We start from the raw sequence: 23,483 nt of genomic DNA, 5'->3' as shown, positions 1-23,483 counted from the left end.
GGCAACACTTGATTTGAAGTCCGCCTTGTCAACAGTATGGTTGTCCTTTTTTGACAAACGGCATTTTAAAAGAGCGAGGTGAGAGAAATGATACTAGTTGCTGCGTCGTGAAAGAGAACAGAAAAGGTTGGGCCCTTGGATTGATCGGTGTATGAATAGATAAGAATAAAAAGCGTTCCGTTTATTCTTATATTATTTTACGACCCGGCGGGCCCAGTATTTAATTTTTGTTTACCTTTTGTATAACTATGAAATTTTAATGAATTTCTGATTGATTTCAAATGAATTGCTTTATAAATTGCTCCATCTTTGCTCAATAATTCATTTAATGTAACTGCATGTTATAATGCTAACTAAGAACTAAACGCTTTTTTTGCAGTTTCCACTTTAATGTCACATTGACATTTCAAACAGCGGGCGATGAACGTCAAACGAAATTCCTGAAAGAATAATTTTATTTATTTGTTTTATGAACAATTCAGTTACATGTTATGTTAATACGGTCACCAACCATGAGCAGCCACGAAGACGATGATCTAGACGACGACTTGCCGTGCGTGTCTCTAAGCCGATCAACAAGTGGAAAGGTACGTTTAACATTTAACTTTTACCAGTACGTTTTTTCACTTAAAAAGTTGACCCAAAGTTCTCCTGTTTAGAGTGAGTTGGAGATGCCGCCAGCGTCGCAGTTGGCGTCGTTGCGAGCTCGCGAGGACGCGGCGGAGCGCGCGTTGCAAGATTTACATGAAAACAATGATCCACTTTTGGTCAGCCTTTCTAGAAGTACTAGCCAGAGCTCGGCCAGTGAGGAGGGTGAGGTATGATACTTTTTAAAACATTGTTTTGTTACAAGCTTTTATTTAACTTGCCCTGTCAGTGTGTGAGTTAAGTTTTCTGATTGAGAAACTTATTTTTGGTTCAAATTAGTTTATATATAAATATATTAATTTCTCTCCATTTCATGACAATTCTCAAAAATGTCACATGTCCGTCTTATACAGTTTACACTGTATTTATTTAACATTTCACAGGCCGCATTATCAGCAGCAGTATCAGCACTGCAGGTAGCAGAAACTCCACCCGACACCCGAGGAATGCGCGCAGAGCGCTTGCAGCTCCTGACGGCTATGAGGGACCATTTCCCGGAGGATAGGGTGTTTCTTGATAGTTATATAAAGATGATGAAGGATAAACCGGAGGCGGTGGATGGTGTTACTGAACATGTGAGTGAAATTTTATAAGAAAAATGGAAATTTCACCGCTTTTAGCAGGACTTCAACCTGCAACCTTTGGGAACTGTCCAATCTTAAACAACGGAGTTACCTGATTCCATTAGGGCCCCCCACATCTGGCGTCTTTCGAGCGTCGGCGTCTACAATTCTATGGCCGCTGCTCGACGCAACATCGACGCAGTGTCGACGCAACTGCGCGGCGACGTCATTTTCCATAGCGCTGACCAGACGCCGACAGACGCCGATGCTCGAAAGACGCTAGATGTGGGGGGGACCCTTAAGCGTCCATTTTTAGGGCTTCTGGTATAAAATCGATCTAAAGGCTAGAAATATAAAATCAAACTAGTTCCAGTGGCATAGGCATGGGCGAAGTGGGCCCTTGCCCTCGGCCTCGGACTAAAAGGGGCCTCGGGGAAGCCAACCATTTTTATTATCTTGGGAATCACATTGAAAGAAAAGGGCCTCCCAGATGCGAGTTCGCCCACGGTTATATTAGTTCACGCTTCGCCACTGTCTAGTTTAATACCGTCACTTTGGATTTGGGTGACGTAACTACGTACGTATCTTAGGTGTATGATTTGGTTCAACCACAAATGTAAATTATATTTTTCACTATTTGGTAAAATTTGCATTTTATTCACATGTGAGGCAAAGTAGTCACATGTAAATTTTGAGTTGTTCTCTTATGTTTGCTGGTTCAATTGACATTCATTTGGATTTGATTTGGTTTGTTTGATATCTTACGGTTAATATTTTCTTTGGGTTGACGTGGTGAATAATTTTGTGATATACTTGGGGGCAAATTTTGTTTAACCCCCGTGCTCTGAAAACCTTGCAACGCTGAAGATTCCATTTTTCGAGTTTTGGAATCTTTCGCTTGCTCGGGTATTAATATTAAAACGAGCGGTTAAACAACAACAAATAACTATTATTCTATCCTCAGATCCTGCAAGGTATCTCCTCAGCCCTAATATGCGGTCGCACCCCCAACATCCCCGGCGCGGCGGCCTGGCTGCTCTGTGTCGCGCTGAGCTCTGCGCGCGCACTGCGTGCACGGCGCGCGCTGCACGCCGTGCTGGAGCACGCTAGTGGCGCGCAAGTGCAAGCACTGGCTGCTGCCGCTAGTGCGGCTATTAAAGGTAACCCAGCTTACAAGAATGAGGTGTTCATGAAATCCCTTTAAATTATCCCCTTAGCGCCACTTGCACAGTCCCACTAATCCGAGGTTAACCGGTTAAACCGTTAATCCAGTGTCAAATTGTACTGGTAACCATGGTAACTCCAGATTTAACCGGTTAACCCCGGGTTAGTGGAATGGCGCAAGTGGCCCTTATTCATAAAACTTTACCGTTTAATTAAATTATGTTTTAACCCTTTCTTACGCATACATACATTTTATTGACTTTCCTCTAGTCTATTGTACTCAGTGCTATATTTATTTTGTCTACCGTTCTTCATCAATTCTCATCTACTCAAAGTTTAATAGGAAGAAATCCCTTAAAGGGATAAGTTCGCCTTTGTACTGCCTATCCTGTGCCATAAATTTGTGATTTGTACAATAAAGAGTTTATACATAACATACATAGGTACATTTACGTATATTTGACTATCCATAATAAATCGAAGATCATAGTTGAAAAATGTTAGCTGAATTCGCTTTCTTTTCTTTCCAAAAGGACCCCAGCATAATTTAAGATGGCCCTGGCTACGACTCAATCTTCTTCCTCGCGTTGTCCCGGCTTTTTGCCACAGCTCATGGTAGCCTGGGGTCCACCTGACAACTAATCCCAAGAATTGCCGTACGACTAGTTTTTACGAAAGCGACTGCCACCTGACCTTCCAACCTACAGGGCAAACTAAGCCTTTATGGGATTAGTCGGGTTTCCTCACGATGTTTTCCTTCACCGAAAAGCAACTGGTAAATATCAAATGATATTTCGTATATAAGTTCCGAAAAACTCATTGGTACGAGCCGGGGTTTGAACGAGTTCAAACCCCCGCTCGTACCACCTCCGGTCGTCGCACGCTCTTACCGCCAGGCCACCAGCGCTTTGCTAGGCCACCAGCACTTTCTGGCTACGACTCCATAACCGGACCACCCAACCCACCGACCCACCGAAACCGGACTAATCCCAATAAGGAACCGGACTAATCCCAATAAGACCTAGTTTCCCCTCTGGGTTGGAAGGTCAGGTGGCAGTCGCTTTCGTAAAAACTAGTCGTACGGCAATTCTTGGGATTAGTTGTCAGGTGGACCCCAGGCTACCATGAGCTGTGGCAAAAAGCCGGGACAACGCGAGGAAGAAGATTGAGTCGTAGCCAGGGCCATCTTAAATTATGCTGGGGTCCTTTTGGAAAGAAAAGAAAGCGAATTCAGCTAACATTTTTCAACTATGATCTTCGATTTATTATGGATAGTCAAATATACGTAAATGTACCTATGTATGTTATGTATAAACTCTTTATTGTACAAATCACAAATTTATGGCACAGGATAGGCAGTACAAAGGCGAACTTATCCCTTTAAGGGATTTCTTCCTATTTCGCCAGTGGTCTTCCTTGCGAAATATTTGATGCAGCTCTTGTGGTCTTCCGGGCTCCACTGGGATGAGGATGTTCCAGCACCTATCGCTGAGGAGTGGCTCAAATTAAAATCTCAGTTGTCGTGTTTGAGTTCACTCTCCATACCTCGTCGAATGGTTTTGTCCCATGACATTCAAATTCATGGCTTTTGTGACGCCTCGGAGCGAGGATATTGCGCAATAGTTTTTTGTCGCATGGTTACTGATGACGAAGAAATTATTGTTCGTCTCTGTTGCGCAAAAAGTAAAGTCTCCCCCCTCCGTCGGCTGTCCATTCCTCGATTGGAGCTGTTGGCGGCAGTGTTGTTGGCGGATCTCGTAGCGTCAGTTCGTCATGCGTTGAAGGACTTCCATTATGACGCTAAAACATATGCCTGGTCAGACTCAACCGTGGTCTTGACATGGATTCGATCATGTCCGTCTCGTTGGAAAACATTCGTTGCTAACAGGACTGCAGCGATTCAAGAGCAAATTGCTCCTGATTGTTGGCACCATGTCTCCACTGGTGATAACCCAGCGGATCACGGATCCCGTGGATTACTTCCCGCTGATTTAGTGCAGTGTAAGTCATGGTGGGCGGGACCTGCATGGTTGTCGCGTCCTGAAAAGGATTGGCCAAGGCACCTCACCCAAAGTGACGGATCCGCATTCGAAGAGGAAAAGGTTTTGACACTGTTTAGTGCCATAAATTCAGATTTTGTCGATCAACTTTTGTTGAAATATTCATCATTTCGTCGTATCGTTAATATATTAGCATACTGTTTTCGTTATCTTCATAATTTGAAGAATCCCGCAGCGAGAACCTCGACACAGACCTTGTCGACGTGTGAAACCAATTCGGTGATACGATTTCTCGTAAGGCATGTCCAGGAACATGTCTTTTCGACTGAAATTCGTCTCATCAAAAAGGGTTCGACTAACTCACTTCACAAGCCTCTTCGGAAATTGAACCCGTTCATTGACGAAGAGGGTTTGTTGAGGGTGGGCGGACGGTTAACCCATAACCACACGCTCGACTATGAAAGGAAGCACCCCATGTTGTTGCCTCGTGAACATCGGCTCACGGCGTTGGTGATCGAGGAATATCACCGCAGGTTTTCCCATCCGGGTTTACAAACCCTGCACAACCTCATTGCTCAGGATTTTTGGATTCTTTCGCCCAAGCGCGCAATTCATTCTGTTGTCTCGTCATGCCTCAGATGCTTTCGGGTGCGCCCGCAAATGGCCCTACCGCCTCTCATGGGAGACCTACCGTCATTTCGTATAAGCCAGTTGAAACCCTTTTCGTCTACCGCAGTAGATTATGCTGGACCTTTCACTATTTCGTTAGGTAGGGCAAGAGGCAGCAAATCGTACAAGGCATATATTTGTGTTTTCGTGTGTACTGCCACTAAGGCAGTTCATTTTGAACTCGTCTCTGAGCTCACATCAGAGGCCTACTTGGCAGCTCTGCGCCGGTTTATCTCGCGACGCGGTCGCTGCTCAAGAATTATATCGGACCAAGGCAGAAATTTTGTAGGTGCCTGCAACCTGCTTAAGGATTTAATGGCTGAAGCTTCCCAAAGGGAACAAATAGAATTTGTGTTCAACCCGCCTGGTAGTCCACATTTTTCTGGCTTAGCCGAAGCTGGAGTAAAATCGGTGAAAACTCATCTGTCGCGTGTAATAGGCTTACAACGTCTGACATATGAGGAATTTTACACGGTATTGACTCAACTTGAATCTATGCTGAACTCGAGGCCTCTGTCCCCAGTCAGTTCGGACCCTAATGACCTATCGGTGTTGACCCCTGGTCACTTCCTCACATTGGAGCCCCTCACGATATTGCCAGAAAGCAATCTGACTGATGCTAAAATAGGTCCGCTCCAAAGGTGGAAATTACTCCAAAAAATCCATCAGGATTTTTGGCGTAAGTGGCACTTAGAATACTTACACACCTTACAACAACGCCATAAATGGTTTAATAAACAACCTGACGTAAAAGTCGGGGATCTTGTCGTCATTGCTAACGAGCAATGTAGTCCACTCAATTGGGCCTTAGGCCGCATCGTACAACTGCATCCCGGTAACGACGGGATTTGTCGTGTCGCCACCATCCGCACAGCCACTGGACAGTATAAACGCCCAGTCGTGAAGCTGTGCCCTTTACCAATTTTGAACTAATCACCTAAACTAGTATCACCACTTAGCATAGTATGTTAGTTTTAAGTATTTTGTCGGATTCTAATGTTATTTGCAGCGTAAATATTGCATATTTAGGTGAGCGGAATGTTCAACTTTCGTTTGAATATCGATTTAAGGTGACATCTCTATTAGCCTTTAACTTCCGGTAGGGTTAGTTACATACAACACTAGCCGTTTCCGGCAGCCATTAACCTTCTTATCGGCCAACTAGAAGTACGTTGCTCCGAATTAAAATTGTGAAAGAATTATTGTAAAGCCAACTTTCGGTCAGATTCTGTGCTTTCGGACTAATTTAGAGAAGTGCCAATTACATTGTGCGCGTGGATGAGTGGCAGGCCTTGCAGAAAGGTATTCCAGGTTAAGGTAACGGTAAGCCGAGCTCGCACGTCCAACACCTTGGAATCCTCAGGGAGCGAGCCTGAACCTGCGCGAACCTTCACCATCATCAACGTAAAGGTATGTGATTGTGCACTGTTCTAAGTTGTTATTTCTCGTGAATTCGATATACTTAAATATTTAATAGCAAAAGAAAGTTTTCGTCTTAATGTAAAAATCATACAGTCCACTTCAAATTATTTTCGATTCATTTCGCGTTTAAACAAAGACTCCATAATGAACATTATTATTTATATATTATATTTAGTACCTATACCTATTAGTTTAGTACTTAGGATAAAAAAACATATGTAAGCAATATCTGTTACAAGCATGCCGTGTTTGCCTGTAATTGGGTGAATACTCTAGCAATATTATTTTACAACTTGTTATTTATAAGTATTTTTTGTATTGCACCTGTTGGCGAACCTAATAAAAAAAAAATTACGTTCGTGCATTCCGACAAGATTCAAGTTGACGTTTAACGCACGATAGGCGTGGCGTTCAATGCAGCGGTCGGCAGCCTTTTAGCAGCCAAGGGCCACATATAGTTCATTTTTTTTAGCATTAGAAAGAACTTGCAAGAAGGTAAGCGATGTTGACATGTCTTTTAATTGAAAAATGCTTTTAGTAACTATTTCAGTAACTATTACTTATGAAAACAGAAACATATAAATGATCGTATTCGATTCATAATTGTTACATATTTGCCGTGACTTATTTATTAAACGTGTTTTTCAATAAAAAGACACATCAAGATTGTTTACCTTATTTCTAATGCTAAAAAAACGAAGTATTAGTTAAGTAGTAGTTAACGAAGTTGACGCGGGCCGCACTTTGATCATATTTAAGACTATATGAACTGTATCAGACATTGTCGTTTGTCAATATCTAATACCTTTAAACGAGCAATTCTTGTATATTTATTTATTTATCTGTATATATATTTCGGGGATCTCGGAAACTGCCTTAGCGATTTCGATGAAATTTGCTATATAGGGGTTTTCGGGGGCGAAAAATCGATCTAGCTAAGTCTTATCTCTGAGAAGACGCGCATTTTTGAGTTTTAATTTTTTAGCTCGGTCTCCCAGATATTTACATACAAAATATGCAGGGAGGCTCGCGGGTCGCAAGTGTGAGGTTCGCGGGCCGCCTGTTCCCGATCGCTGGGTTAATTTTTTTTTTGCCTGGATATAGACGCGGATCAACTATTGGCAGCTTACGACGCAGTACGGACTGGAACGAGACGCGGAGCGGACCAACTAGCATCTATCCTACTTGCTCACGCCATGGCAAGAGTTTTAGCTCAGAAGGTACATATTTTTGAAAGAAAACTGTTCTTTATGGTTATACGTACACCTCAATGGTTAACCGAAAAACATAGTAATATGGGGCATTATCTATGAAAATGAATGAATGCGACGCAGTTCGCAACCCCGCAGTGTCAGGGAGCCGGCCGCGGAACCGCCGGAACTTGACACCCTTCGGCCAAAACTCCTCCTTGGTGAAGGTCGCTAGATGTTCAGTCGGAACGCTCAGCACAAAAGAATTAAAATTCACATTGTGTCGAGATTCCAACTTCACGACCCTCAGGATGAATCCGGACTTGGCTCGTACATACTTCACGATCTCCTCGACCTTCGTAAGGTAGTGTAATCGGGACACATACAGCAGCGTCGTCGGTGTTGCAGGACGCAGCAAATGGTTGGGTCCTGTCGGTGCGGTACCGCACTGATTCGGACGAGCTGACTTCTTTCTCCTCTCCACCTTTTTGAAGCCATCTCTGTCGCATCCCGACTCTTTTAGAGTCAGCTGTGACCGATCCTTGTGAACAGGTTCACGAAGGCTCTGCACCCCTTTCTTCGGCCGCTGCTTAGACATGGACACCAAAACCTTGACCTTTTTGGACTTGAAAAGGGACCTTATTGTCGATGGCGCTTACGCCGCACAGCGTCGCGCGGCATTGTATTTATATCGGAGCCTCGTTAATAATGGCGTAAGCGCCATCGACAGTAAGGTCCCTTTTCATAGATAACGTCACATATGAGCACCATCCTGAAAGTTCCACAGATTATCGACCTCATTTCTATGAACCATAGACTATAAGTCCAAACATAGTCCTCATAAACGATGGACTGGCTTTTATATAGGGTTACCAGATACAAATTTAGAATTTCCTGACAAAATTTCTGATTTCCGAATATTTTTGGATTAATTTAATTAAACAAAAAGGTACTTTATAAAAAAGTCTATCAATTAAAAAAAAAATATTGACATTTTCGTGTTCCGTCCCCATTCCTGACAAAAGGCCAAAATTCCTGACATGTCAGGAAAATTCCTGTCATTTGGTAACCCTACTTTTATATAACTTTCCAAAACATTGTGTGTGACAAGGACAACATAATAAAACACTATCAACACTATAATTTTGTCCCCGTTATACACAATGTTTTATAATAGCTAGTGTCAAGTGTGGGACAACCATTAGGTATATTTAATTAATAGGTATAATTTAAATATTATACCTAAATGTTTCATATTCAATGCCCTACCGGTCTGGCCTAGTGGGTAGTGACTCTGCCTATGAAGCCGATGGTCCCGGGTTCGAATCCTGGTAAGGGCATTTATTTGTATGATGATACAGATATTTGTTCCTGAGTCATAGTTGTTTTCTATGTATTTAAGTATTTATACATTATATATATCGTTGTCTGAGTACCCACAACACAAGCCTTCTTGGGCTTACCATGGGGCTTAGTCAATGTGTGTAAAAAATGTCCTACAATATTTATTTATTTATTTCAATGCTGTTCCATATTTTTTCGGAATTGCATACCTATTCTATGAAGGCGTAAGATAATACATACTACATTTTATAAAACTGTGATTTATATTATTGCAGGATAAATCGCCGTCCGAATCCGCCCCACCTTCCCCTCTCTCCTCCGAATCTGTTACATTGGTGCGAGCCACCTGGAGGAAGTTACCAACCCGTTCACAACTCACACTGCTGCGTTGTGTCGGACGCGCCCTCGCTTCTGCGGGGGACACGGGGGACAAAGGGGACACGGGGGACATAAAGGAAAAAGGGGACGTGAAAAAAGGAGACTCGGGGGATATTGCGAATGAAGATACGGGAGACAAAATGGACACTGAAGACGTGAGCGACGTCAAAAAAGGTATGCTTGTGTGATGTATCTAATTATCTTATAACCAGTGCGAGCCGATACAATTCTTGTAAAAAATGCAATTGGGTAGGTAAAGCTTTTTGAAGATAGGCAAATTATATTTTTTCCCGATAGTATTCATTATAGCGATCACGGAAATGCAGCTCTTTTATTTTTATATTATTTTATTGATTAAATATAATTTTTTAAATGATCGATATGACGTTTGTGAGGTGAAATGGCAGATTCAGGTAATTAATTCCTTTGCGCGTAGTAAATGGGACGAGATAGAAAAAAAAACGATGTCAACTGTCAGTGTCATTCTTGGAAAATAACTTGCAAATAATTGGAAAATAATGGTCGGACGAAACATTTGTGTTTTCTTGTAATTGGATGTCGGTGTGATTTCTAGAATAAGTATTTTTAACGTCCCTAGCACGATCAACACGGATATTTTGATAATGATAACGATTGCTTTCGACTACTTGGCACTGCTTCTTGGAGAACATTTTCATTAACGCCTTCACCACGACTCTTGGACTGCTACACGAGTCATTTTGGATCTCAGTATCAACACAATAGATGGAGACAATCCCGGAAACGTTCGAATGGAAATAGAATATTACAGAGATGAACTCAAAGTGCGTCGTACCGTCTACAAGACAGTACAGACGTTACTTTCCAAATTCAGCGTATTTGAGCACACCAAAGTCTTTAACAGCGATTCGGTGCCAAGCTTTGAAGATATATTGGCCAAAATGGTAACTTATACGTTTGTGAGGAACTATATAAACGTGATTGTTGTATTATACATACATAATGATTAAGATTGTAATAGTCTTATAACTAGGTCGTTATTGGCTATTATATATGGGCTCGGCAAGGTGTTCACAATATCTGAACACGCACGCCCTGATAATAGAGGCGTGTTCAGATATTTATGAGCACCCTAGCTGCACCAATATATCTGATGGCGACTGTACTTTAGAAAACTTATAATATAAATCCAAAATAATATAATATAAATCCAGTAAATTTCGTTTCGTTTTATTTTATAAATCCACAAATTATTATCCTTAAGCATTAACATTACAACAGTATATAGAATTACGCTGTGTGGCGTGCCCTTGGAGAGAGTTGAGAGGTTCAAATATGGTCAATATGGATAAGTATGTCTGTAGGGTAAATGTGCTTCAAGTTGGGGCCTGTTTACATATTGATTAGTGTTGATTGCGGGTTTAATACATTTGCCACTATACACAAGTAGCAAGTGTATCAACTCCCAAAAATACTACATTTTTGCTTCCATTGAGGTATACATAGTAAGCACTATTCTCAAATTATGTGAGGAAATAAAACAAATTCAATTTAGTAAAGCGTATTTAATAGGGGTAAAGTGACGCGAATACAATTAAAAAAACAACGCATATTCTTAGTTTATATTAAATGTAGATGGCTTTTTAGTTTTCACTTGGTCACAGAAATACGCTAAAAACCACTTTCAGAGTAGGTGTTTCTTGCGTTTTGGCTGTCCTTCTTGTGTCCTTCCACAGCATGAGCATGTCGTAAGTCCTGTTGTATTTGTCCCTGGACTTATAGTTCGTTTTTTTTAGCATTAAAAAGAACTCCGCAGAAGCAAGCGTGCAGTTTTTATCAGGCTCGTTAATTGTGAATAATTATTGAATTATCTAATGTAGCATGGTCAATACATATAATTTACTTCAAATTGTTACCGCTAAAAGTGCCAGATTTAGAACCACAAGCGAACTTCTGCGAAGTTCTTTCTAATGCTAAAAAAAACGGACTATAGCAGGAAGCTAGTTATTCATTATTAAGTTTGCTTCTGCTTTCAAATGAGGCGGTGTGACTTTGCCGCCTTTTATTTGCATATTTTTTTAAATTATATTACCATAGATACTAAGCATACGGTACGCGCATGCGTCAATCCGCGCGCACCGCGCAGCGCCCTTTCGCGGTGCTAAAGCGGTATCCAGACGGGACTGATCAAATCGGTCGATTTGATCAGAAATGAAATTGGCGTCAATCTCCAATTTTAGATTTATGGTGATATTAGAGCCATTTAAATTGAAAAAATGCCCCATAACGAAAATACTAGCCTCACAAATTGGTGTTCTTGTGTCCGCACCTCATTTTATCGGTCATTATCGGCGGCTGAATTCGGCGAACCAAATTGGCGTTTGCGTCCGTACGTCCCGATTCGATCGGGCAATTTAATCAGATTGGCGAAAAATTGACTAATCTGGATACGCCTTAAGCAACATCGAGTTCACGATAATTTGACATACAATAATAATAGATTTTTAGCATAAGTTGCATTTCATAAAACTTAACCCAAATCATTTGTACATTTTCAAGTCAAAGATAAAGACATGTTGGTTTTAAAATTTTAATAAGTATAGACCATAACATTGTCATGATCTTGTAACATTATTAAAATAATAGAGTCTCCCATTTTCATTTTATTGCATTTTTTTATAAAATGTCTTTAGATTCCCGGGATATCTTGGTCCTAATTCGATTGCTCTTTTTTATGGAAATAATTATATCCTTCAGATTCTCAGGATGCTCGAGGCTTAGCCGAATAACACTGCAAGGAAGTATGTCATGGCTCAATGGTTCTAATTAGCCATCAGTATAATACCGCCAATGAATGTTTACATCCACCTGAAAATAAGAACAACATTCATAAAATGAGGATAACCACACAAAACTAACAGATGGTTGAAATTGTTAGAAAAAATTAGACCGATTTCTTGTTTACGAACTTAACAGCTCATGGCAATTTAATAATAAAAATCAAAACACAAGTGAAGAAAGTTTTATGTACCTATGTATTTCACGGATACGTACTCCTGTACGGCCATTGCTCCTCTAATTCAACGGCATTGTGCTTATCACTGTTATGATAATAATTTCAAATTTGTAGAATCTGCTCGCAATCTCGTATGAACTCGCTTATTTTTCTTGCAAAACTCTGTCCAAGGGTCAGCGTAGGGGCCGTTGTGTAGGGGTGGGGAAGAAAACGTTGTTCAATAATTATGCAGTGCCAAGTTATCGAAAGTAAATTCAATCTTTGTCCAAATACGCGCAGATGTCGTGGGGAATCAGAAGTCCGTGGGTCGTGCTGAGGTCGTCGAAAATCTCAATGATAACATTAATAGCAATTCGCAAGGTAACATGAGGCTTGTCCGTTATTTTTCGGGAATGAGAGCTAAGTGACACTGACAGTTGACATCGTTTTTTTTTCTATCTCGTCCCATTTACTATGTGCAAAGGAATTACTCGGATCTGCCATTCCATCTCACAAACGTCATATCGATCATTTAAAAAATCATATTTAATCAATAAAATGAAATAAAAATAAAAGAGCTGCATTTCCGTGATCGCTATAATAAATACTATCGGAAAAAAATATAATTTGCCTATCTTCAAAAAACTTTACCTACCCAATTCTTGAAAAAAATATATGAACTTGTATTTTTACCTTTTTTTTCGTGTAAAACAATCTGCAAAATCAAGCCAACCAAAAAATAAACAAGGAACTTTAAAATGTAGACTTTAATACACATACATTTTATACGTACTTTAATTCAAATATTAGTCTCCATTTTTCCCTCTTAATTCAGTTGCTTTAATATTTCTGCACTAGCAAGCCGCCGCGCCTTCGCACGGGTTACACAATACCTTAACAAATTATACACCTAAACCTTCTTCAAGAATTACTCTATTGATAGGTGGAAACGGCATGAAAATCCGTTTAGTAGTTGATGAGTTTATCGCGAACATACATACAGACAGACGCGGCGGGGGACTTTGTTTTATAAGGTGTAGTGATGTAATTCATGACAGTGTAATTTGCTTTTTAGGGTTCCGTACCCAAAGGGTAAAACGGGACCCTATTACTAAGACTTCGCTGTCCGTCCGTCCGTCCGTCCGTCTGTCACCAGGCTGTATCTCACGAACCGTGATAGCTAGACAGTTGAAATTTTCACAGATGATGTATTTCTGTTGCCGATATAACAACAAATACTAAAAACAGAATAAAATAAAGATTTAAATGGGGCTCCCATACAACAAACGTGATTTTTGACCAAAGTTAAGTAACGTCGGGAGTGGTCAGTACTTGGATGGGTGACCGTTTTCTTTTTGCATTTTTTCCGTTTTTTTTTGCTTTATGGTACGGAACCCTTCGTGCGCGAGTCCGACTCGCACTTACCCGGTTTTTTTTTCAGAAGAATCAGAGGACAAAGAAAACAGGCTCCCTAAAACAGAACCCAATGACATGGATAGTACACACAAGATCAATACTGAATGTAAAATAGAGGAAGGCGGGACGGCGTTGCTAGCGGCTATCGGGCAGCCCCTGCCGCGGGCCGCAGTTTTCGATATCAATAGACAACAGGTACATACTATCCCTTTATTAGGGTTCCGTACCCAAAGGGTAAAAACGGGACCCTATTACTAAGACTCGCAGTTTGGCAGTACTATATAGTACACACGCGCTGGTGCCCTAGCGGTAAGAGCGTGCGACTTGCAATCCGGAGGTCGCGGGTTCAAATCCCGGCTCGTACCAATGAGTTTTTCGGAGCTTATGTACGAAATATCATTTGATATTTACCAGTCGCTTTTCGGTGAAGGAAAACATCGTGAGGAAACCTGCATACATCTGCGAAGAAATTCAAAGGTGTATGTGAAGTCCCCAATCCGCATTGGGCTAGCGTAGGGACTATAGCCCAAGCCCTCTCGCGCTCGAGAGGAGGCCTGTGCCCAGCAGTGGGACGTATATAGGCTGAGATGATGATGATGATGATGATAGTACACACAAGACCAATACTGAATGTAAAATAGAGGAAGGCGGGGCGGCGTTACTGGCGGCCATCGGTCAGCCCCTGCCGCGGGCCGCAGTTTTCGATATCAATAGACAACAGGTACCTGGGCATTTCCACTTAAAAATGTACCATTTAAAGCAGCGGTCGGCAACAAGCGGCCCGCGGGCCCCCTGGCTATTTTGTATGTAATATTGTCAAACAACAATGTCTGATGAAGTCACACATATTAACAAAAGTGCGGCCCGCGTCAACTTTTTGGCTGCTAAAAGGTTGCCGACCGCTGATTTAAAGTGTCATTCTATGGAACTTGCTATGTAAGCAAATCGCCATATTGAAATTGTCAAGGGTCAAGGAGGGAACAGTGGCTCGGTAGAAAAACGCCGGGTACAGTGGCTCACTCGACCTAATTTCAACACGAGAGAGCCACTGTTTAAGCTGAGCCACTGTTTTCGCTTCGTTCATTCGTTTATATCGCCCTCGGTCGCGAATTTAATATTGAATATGTTTTTTATTACAGGTATTAACAAACGTATCAAAACTTCAACTAATATTCCGCAAAAGATTCATAAGCGATCCAGAAGACCACCCGCTAGATGCCGCACTAAACTGCTCACAGAACTCACTAGACGAATCCCTAGATGCCACACCCACAAAAACAGAGTTAAAAATACAAATACCGATGAGATTGGTCACACCTATGAAACTACACTTTCCAATATCACAAAAGACACAGCCAATTTTAAAAACACATGAAAATGTAGGGACGATAAAAAAGATAGCGAAAGGACAGAAAAAGATGGATGAGTTTTTTAAACCTCAAGTTAAAGTGATAGAAGAGGAAAAGGAACGTTCGCCGGAACCGAAGAGGATTAAAAGGCAGAGGCCGGAACGAAAATGTGCTAAGAGTGGGAAGAGCTAGCTTTTCTACAGTTATTTAGTTATACCAGTTGGTTGGTGGCCAATTAATGGCGAATTACCCTATATGACATCTATTTTAGTTCTAATTCTAATTTAAGTATTCTTAAATGATAGGTATTTTTGTTACTGTTGCATTCCTTTTTTTTTCTCTAGCCTACTTTGGTGCCCCACTGCTGGGCAAAGGCCTCCCCTCGTTTTCTCCACTCGACCCTGTCATCGGCATTTTCCCACCATTTGGGCATTCCTTTTATTAATAAAAAACGTCCATAATGAGCGTTTCGAATGTTATAGTTTTAACTTTATATTGGCTGTGAAAGAGTGTTACAATAGTTTTAAAATGCAGATTTTATGTTCTTTTTCATACTTAGACTTTCAGCGTCGTGACTTTCTGTAAGATATTTATTTACTTAACCCTTTGATCAAGTACGCTCTCGGTCACAGTATAATAGCAACCTTCCTGCCTTCCGATAACCCTTGTTTTGCTATAAAAGGCGTGGCGTTCAAATGGTTAATAGTGTGTAGGCCATTATTTTATACCATTAAGGCCCACTTGCACCATCTCACTTACCCGGGGTTAAGCAGTTAAACCGTTAACCTAGTGTCAAATTGTACTGGTAACCATGTCAGGTTTAACCGGTTAACTCCGGGTTAGTGGGATGGTGCAAGCGGGCCTAAGAGAAACTTGTGATACTAGATTGTATAAATGGGTTAAATGCAGAACACATGTGCCCTGTTTATCAAAAACTTGTTACTTGTAATACAAGTGGAAGTCCCTTTCTTACAAAAGCTGTCAAAAAGTGACATGGCCGTGTTGCATAATAAACTACAACTAATATTACAAGCGGAACTCCTTTTCTAATAAGTGAAGTTAGAAAAGGAGTTCCGCTTGTACAAGCGTTGAATATTACAAGCGGAACTCCTTTTCTAATAAGTGAAGTTAGAAAAGGAGTTCCGCTTGTAATATTAGTTGTAGTTTATTATGCAACACGGGCCTTGTATTACAAGTTCCAAGCTTTTGAGAAACGGGCCCCTGGCACTATGATACTATGACAGCCATTTAGGGCCACTTGTACCATTCACTAAACCGGGGTTAATAGGTTAAACTTGGAGTGTCACCATGGTTACCAGTACAATTTGACACTAGCTTAACGGTTTAACCGGTTAACTCCGGGTTAGTGGGATGGTGCAAGTGGGCCTTAGCATAACTATTAAACCTTGCGGCGGTAGCACGGTCGCATTTTTATCACCTGACACCATGCCTGTCACGTTCTAACAATTATGTAAGTGCGAAAGAGACAGGCATAGTGATAGGTCGTAAAAATGGAACCATGCTGCCACCTTGGACTCCCTATAATATTTGTATACAGGGTTATGAAAGTGAGAAATTTTACCGGTTTAGATACAATACAAAATAAATATTCTGCATTTCACCAAAAAGCTTTTGTAATACACCACCGAATTGTAGATTTTTATATTTGTAAGGGTTAATGTTACAGAACACTTTTAAAGTATATTAAACTTAGAAAACATGTTTTCATTGATATTAAAAGATTTGATTTAAGGATGCATTTTATTAATATGACCAGCCGAAATTAGTTCGCTGATAGGGAGTGTGCATGAACTATAGGGGGCAGCACAGGAGCCGTCTGATTTTTGGCGCGAGGCGTAAATGTGAAGTTTATGCTTCCGATGTAGCTCACAAGATGGCAGAACCTACTATGCCCAAGAAAGCAACCCTTCGAAAATGAAAATGTTTTCATCCCATGTCAGGCGTGGCTCACTCCGCGATTTCGTCGCTTTGCTACAGGTAGCTAAAAGTATATACGTTCGACCGCAATTTTGGGGTTTGCCATGAGCCGCGCGTGGCGCTGTCGCCACCTAGCGGCCATATCTATGCTGATCGTAACAGACGCGTTTTGTTAGAGAGCGAGTCTTCTGCACCTAGTACTATTATTTATTCTGTGGCCATGTCTTATCCTCCTAAGGCCCAGCCATACAAATGAAAAATACTGAAATTTGAATCTAATGTGTAGGAAATAGAGTTGATTTTGCGTTGTTTGAAAATTGAACTTATTTAACAAAGTAAAAGCGACTCTGTTATATTTGAATATGATGCAATTTCATGTTCGATAGTTTGCCGCGCAATATGGAGACACGCCTTGAGGTAACCGCGATAGTGAAAGTGCCTGATGAGGTTCCGCGTCATCCCGACGCAAGTTAAGGTCCATTTAATATCTACAGACAGACAATCGGCTCGATTCGTCAAATGAATTAGAGCTTCACTAGATATGAAATAGTGAAGATATGTGACGTTCCACTGCAAAAGGTACCTTAGGGCGGCTGGCGCCGCGATTCGGAAAATGAATTAGAGACTCACTAGATATGAAATAGTGAAGATATGTGACGTTCCACGGAAAAAGGTACCTTATGGCGGCTGGCGCTTACGTCGCATAGCGCCGCAATACGTACAAGGTACCTTACCCGTGGGACGTCACGTATCTTTACTATATCGTATCTAGTTAATCTCTAATTCATGGCACGAATCATGCCGATGAGTGTGCCAGACACGTGCTGCTGCTGTGAAAATAATAGGAGGTAATATTATCGCTACGTTCGTAAATCTAATTATAGAATCTTTCGCTTGCACCAGGCGTGGCTCACTCCGCGATTTCGTCGCTTTGCTACAGGTAGCTAAAAGTACATCCGTTCGGCCCCAATTTAGGGGTTTGCCATAAGCCGCGCGTGGCGCTGTCGCCACCTAGCGGCCATATCAGTGCTGATCGTAACAGACACGTTTTGTTAGAGAGTGAGTCTTCTGTACTTAGTACTATTATTTATTCTGTACTTGCACGGGACTCAAAATAAGCACTCGAAGAAATATCAAACTTTGATCCCCTGTACAAATAACTATTGTTCCTAGCTCGTGTAAGTACGAAGTACCATCGCCCACACTGTTAACTGTACATCGGTGGACCTTATGCATTTTGTAATAAGGTCCAACTATGTACAGTCGACGTCAGAACATGTTTACACTTTTGAACTCTACTTTGTGATAAGGCGAAAAATGCAAACAAATTTTTTACGTCGACTGTACGTGTACAGGTACGAGTGTTGCTGTTTGTACAGTACCTAAGTAAGGTAGAAGTACTAGTGCTCGACGCTGCTGCACTAGTATTCGACATGGGCACTTTAAATGTCAAAGTGACAAGGAGTAAATTTGAATCATGGTATAATAATATACTCCGCCTGGTAGTGCAGCGTCGAGCACTAGTACTTCAACCTTACAGACAATTGACTTTTGTGTCTTTTCACCCTACTAATTCTAGGTGATCTCTCAAAAATGTTATCCGTCAATCTTTACAGTATATAGGTTTCCTAGAAAGATCTCGCGCCGTCATTACGTTGGCACCAGGGGTGTCAACAATAAGTTATGGATCTTAAAATAAAGAATAAGAATAAGAATAAGAATAGTTTATTGCTCACATATTGATCTTACTCTAAAAGTACAATAAGATTACAATATGATACCCTACAAGGGCATTGCAAATACACGTGCATATAAAATATGTATTATACATAAGAAAGGTACTTACACTATAATTTATCTATTTCTATGCCTATAATATATTACAAAAATATTATTTTAGTATCTTAGAATTATACTTATTTTCATTGAAAAATTCTTGCAGGAAGTAAAAACTATGGTCTTATTAGGTAGGTTTTTAACTTGGTAACAAATTTTGTGTATATAATATTGGCGTCAATGTCTAACTAATGACCAATAGTTTTATGGTGATATTTGAGCGCCCTAAATTAAATAAAAATCCCCCATACACGAATACTAGCGTCACAAATTGGTATTCTTGCGTCCGCACCTCCGTTTTATCGGTACCTATTAATATCGGCGAGCCGAATTGCCGTTTGCGTCCACACCACGATTTGATCAGACGAAAAAAAATTCATTGTTCCCGTCTGGAGTGGCCTTAAGGGTTATATTTAGCTGCAAGCAGAGTAGTGGGCTATAAGGGGCTATACAGTATGGCCTATACTTTACTAAAATTGGCTATACTTTACTAAACCTAGTGTAAATTTCATTCGATAGCGTGACGGCCTCGTTTGCGTTGCGGTTGCGTTAAGTCTCATTTTGTATGGGAATTAGAACAGCGCGCAAGCGGGACGTATTGGAAACTCAAAATCCCATACAAAATGAGTTTTAACGCAAACGCGTACGTCATGACAATCATGCTATCGAATGAAATTTACACTAGGGGTTCATTAACCCCTAACACCGAGTCAGACGACGCTACGGAGCCACGCCGTTACGTCGTCGCCCAAATCTAATGTTTAGTTAATTTAATTTTTATGTGTATTGTTTTTCTTTGTCTTTTCTTTTACTTTGTAGTTTCACAGTGCCTTGGTTTTGTACTGTAATGCTGTGTTACTTATTTGATCAATAAAATAAAATAAATAAATAAATAAATTAACAGTAAATATAAATTTGGCTCGATTTTCGACTCGACAACCCTGTGTATGTAGTACGTTCCATTCTGATAATGACGATCACTATCGCCTCTGAGAAACAAAGACTGCACAATAACCGCCGCCTTCCTGGCTCCCGATTGCGTAAATTACACAACAGTTGAGAGTGTGGATAGCAGTATTAGCCTGTGAGTCCACCAGAGCGAGGGATGTTTGTTAAGAACCAATTTACAAACCGAAATGTGATGTCCCACGGATAAAGGTGCCTTATGGCGGTTGGATCTTACGATATTATTAACGCCGCTCCTATATTACCTATTGCGGCGCTATGCGACGTAAGCGCCAGCCGCCATAAGGTGCCTTTTGCCTTGAAACGTCAGAAATCAAATACGTAGGGGAAAATGACCAAAGCTAGTGTCCAGACCTGGAATGGAACCAGCGTCACCCGTTTACCGTAGTCACCTGAGTTTGATTCGGTATTATTAGAAAACACAAACTAAAAATATAAAAAAAAAATAATTTAATTAATATTTTAATTACACAATCGGGTCTAGTCTTTCCGTGACCACAGCGGGTGCAACTCAGCTGAAACGTCGGAATTTAAGTAAACTACGGGAAACTACGTAATGTCTTTTCGTCCGACATACCTCAGTGCCTCAAGACGAAAGTCTTTAATCAATGTGTGTTACCATGGACTAGCAAGCGCAGCGTAGGACGTCCACCCACAAGATGGACAGACGACCTTATTAAGGTCGCTGGCAGACGCTGGATGCGGGTCGCTTCCAACCGGCACGTATGGAGATCCAAGGGGGAGGCCTATGTTCAGCAGTGGACGTCTTATGGCTGAGATGATGATGATGAATAAAATTATATCGCGGTAGACCCGTTTGTGTAATGAAATACGTGTACAAAACGCGTGGATTTAAAGTGTTATAGTAATTTAATTAGTTCTTAGAGAACCAATTTTACAAGGGGTCATCCATTAATTACATCACACGTTTAGGGGGAGGGAGGGGGTCAAGAAAATGTAACATACTGTGATATGGGGGAGAGGGGAGACACAAACTTTGTGACGTCACTTTAACTTCATCAGTAACCGAAAATTTATTTAAATTATTTTATGCGCTGTACATTTAAATAACAAGTTTTTAAAACTATAATCGTTTTTATTCGTTTCATTTTCTTTCCTAAGCAGTTTTGGGTTATAAAATTACTAATATTTATATCGTCAAAAATATTTTGATAAAATATTAATAATACTTAAGTATTAGTTTTGTACTTAGGTACTTACTTAATTCGATTTGGCGATTTCGTAGAAAAAATGTGACGTCACACTAGGGGGGAGGGGTTTGCCAAATGTGACCAAGTGTGACAAGGAGGGGGGAGGGGTCAAAAAACCTAGAAATTCGTGTGACGTAATTAATGGATGACCCCCAATTAGTAAATACAAAAACAATCGATACACATTTTACTGTTAATTGTACAAAGTTCAATCGTGTTGACTAGACGGTTTACCGATTACTTGTGTAGCCAGTCGGCTCGAGTCAGCGGTTGCCCAGCTTCTAAAACAAAACAACATCAACCACCGATCAAGCTATTGCAATTTGGACCTAATTATTAGCAGGTTTAGATTGAAATTGGAAACTTATCGGTTCGATCTAGCTTAGTGTTTAATTTATTGGGGATTGGGGGAGCAAACTAGTGATGTGGCACAGGTTTTTACATTTCTGGAGAATTTTTGCCATTGCCATATTCTCGAGAATATTCTCGGTTGCTCTCTTCCAACTCTCTACTAGAGATGCCTAGTGTGTGTTGAACACTGTGTTCCATGGTTGTCAGACGATATCACGAAACATAGTTTAGACAAATACGATTTTGAAGTTTGAATATGAGGACCATCGACCGGAGGTTAAAAAGAAATTTGGGGCAAATGTACGATTCTCACCGACCGGCTGGAGGACCGCCGGAGCGCATTTTCAAGCGATGGAATCCGACCGGAGCCGTCCGCGTCCGCGAGCAGACGACCGGCTTGCGGCCGTACAAATGTGAAATGCGCGTTGACTTCACCCGTTCGGTGGGAATCGTACATAAGACATTTTTTTTGTATAGCTTATATTGTGTCCCACAGCTGGGCAAAGGCCTCCCCTGTCTTTCGCAACTCGTCACGGCTTTGTGCATGCTCCCGCCAGTCGACACAAAATGAGTCACATAAGACATTACTTCTGTTTTTTTACCCGAAAACAGAGAATATTCTCGGGAATATAGCAAACAATTTTCAAACAGAACATCACTATGCCGCAAGCCGCTGACAATTAGTATTGGGTCAAACCGTGAAGACGGGTCTCGCTGCATTTTGGAAAGCTTTGAGCAAATTGAAGCAGCGATATTTAATTGGCTAATTTGAGAAAGTGGAAACTGGTAAAATTCATTCATATTTTATTATTATAAAGAATGAAACAAAGTCAAAGTATTGCTATCTATCCAGTGGGGCATTGCAACGGTAGGATAGCTACCGTGCGACTTATTTTTTTTACAATTATGGCCTGGTAGCGAGTCCTTTAAGCCAAGTCTTTATTTTGCTATTCTTAGAACACTTCATTAAAAGAGTTTAGTAAATGGCAGAGTCTTAGGGAATTTTTTATTTGTAAATTTTATGATTGAAGTGTTTTTATTACGTTTTACATACTTGATTTTTTAGTTTTTTTTTCGTTGTAAGTTTGATGGCTATAGACCCATCTAGAGTCTCTAGACCCGCGGCAAATACGGTTGCAGGGATTGTGGAGGTCAACCTCTTGAACCTAGCCCGAAGCCAAAGAAATAGCGCGCTGTGCGCATTAATAGTTATTTGTTTTACAAGGGGGCAAAGTTGTTGTTTAACTGCTCGTGCTAATATTGATACCCGAGCAAGCGAATGATTCCAAAATTGAACCACGAGCGTAGCGAGTGGTTCGAAAAATGGAATCTTGAGCGTTGAGAGGGTTTCAAAGCACGAGGGTTAAACAAAATTTGCCCCCGAGTGAAACACAAGATTTTTCACCACACCAAATGTAAAATACCAAAAAATCAATTCAAATGAATGTTATTAAATATTGATCATCCCAAATCATCAATTAAAAGTCAATTCTACCAGCAAACATAAGAACCAACTCAAAATTTGCATTTGATTACTGATAGCAAACTACAACTTTGCTATCCGTTTTTGAAGTGCAAAGTAAGAGCTGGTGTAGTGATCGAATTTTCTCTAATATCCAACTTTTTTTAAACTTTCTGTAACTTGCATAGGTATTTAATAAACACAGTTGCAAAAACTGTGACCAATTTTTATTCAAAACTAAAATTAAAAACTAAACTAATCTAAATTAAAATAAATCTAAAAAAATATGTTGGCAGCATTCCCCTTTTAGTGTTTTTGTCAGTAGATTATGTACTAAGTTTGACGATACCAGATTAGGTGGGTCTCGAGTTTGAGCCCCTTGAAGCCTAGCCCGTTGTATGTATTAGCGCGTTGCGCGCCGCCGCACAGCCTGCAGTCCATTCGAAAAACTTTTATGCACAATTGCAGTCGAAGTCGTTTAAAAAAATGCAGCCGTGTGTAAACTTATTCATCGTCAAAGTATGGTCCAAGATCGGGTCTTGAGCCTCTCGAATTTGAGCCCCTTGAGCCTAGCCCGTTGTAAAGCGCGCCGCGCTCGCGCA

The 23,483-nt window shown here is 40.8% G+C and overlaps 1 protein-coding gene across 1 annotated transcript; it reads left to right on the top strand.

The window, feature by feature from the left end:
• The first annotated feature begins 417 nt into the window (after nucleotides 1–417).
• On the top strand, nucleotides 418–16,869 carry LOC134674996 (uncharacterized). The gene is made up of 7 exons (XM_063533140.1): nucleotides 418–587; nucleotides 660–818; nucleotides 1,032–1,223; nucleotides 2,176–2,371; nucleotides 7,571–7,686; nucleotides 9,276–9,552; nucleotides 14,908–16,869. The coding sequence occupies exons 1-7, from the start codon at nucleotides 492–494 to the stop codon at nucleotides 15,141–15,143; spliced, it is 1,272 nt and encodes a 423-aa protein (XP_063389210.1). The 5' UTR covers nucleotides 418–491; the 3' UTR covers nucleotides 15,144–16,869.
• Nucleotides 16,870–23,483: the final 6,614 nt, after the last annotated feature.

Source organism: Cydia fagiglandana, chromosome 21 (assembly GCF_963556715.1).
Source record: "Cydia fagiglandana chromosome 21, ilCydFagi1.1, whole genome shotgun sequence".
Lineage (NCBI taxonomy): Eukaryota > Metazoa > Arthropoda > Insecta > Lepidoptera > Tortricidae > Cydia > Cydia fagiglandana.
The sequence above is the reverse complement of the archived record's forward strand: the minus strand, read 5'-3'. Positions and strand labels throughout refer to the sequence as shown.

Coding starts and splice junctions, on each gene's coding strand:
- LOC134674996 (XM_063533140.1), top strand. CDS start 492: ATGTTAATACGGTCACCAACCATGAGCAGCCACGAAGACGATGATCTA. Junction 588..659: donor GCCGATCAACAAGTGGAAAG/GTACGTTTAACA, acceptor TCTCCTGTTTAG/AGTGAGTTGGAGATGCCGCC. Junction 9,553..14,907: donor CGTGAGCGACGTCAAAAAAG/GTATGCTTGTGT, acceptor TTTTTATTACAG/GTATTAACAAACGTATCAAA.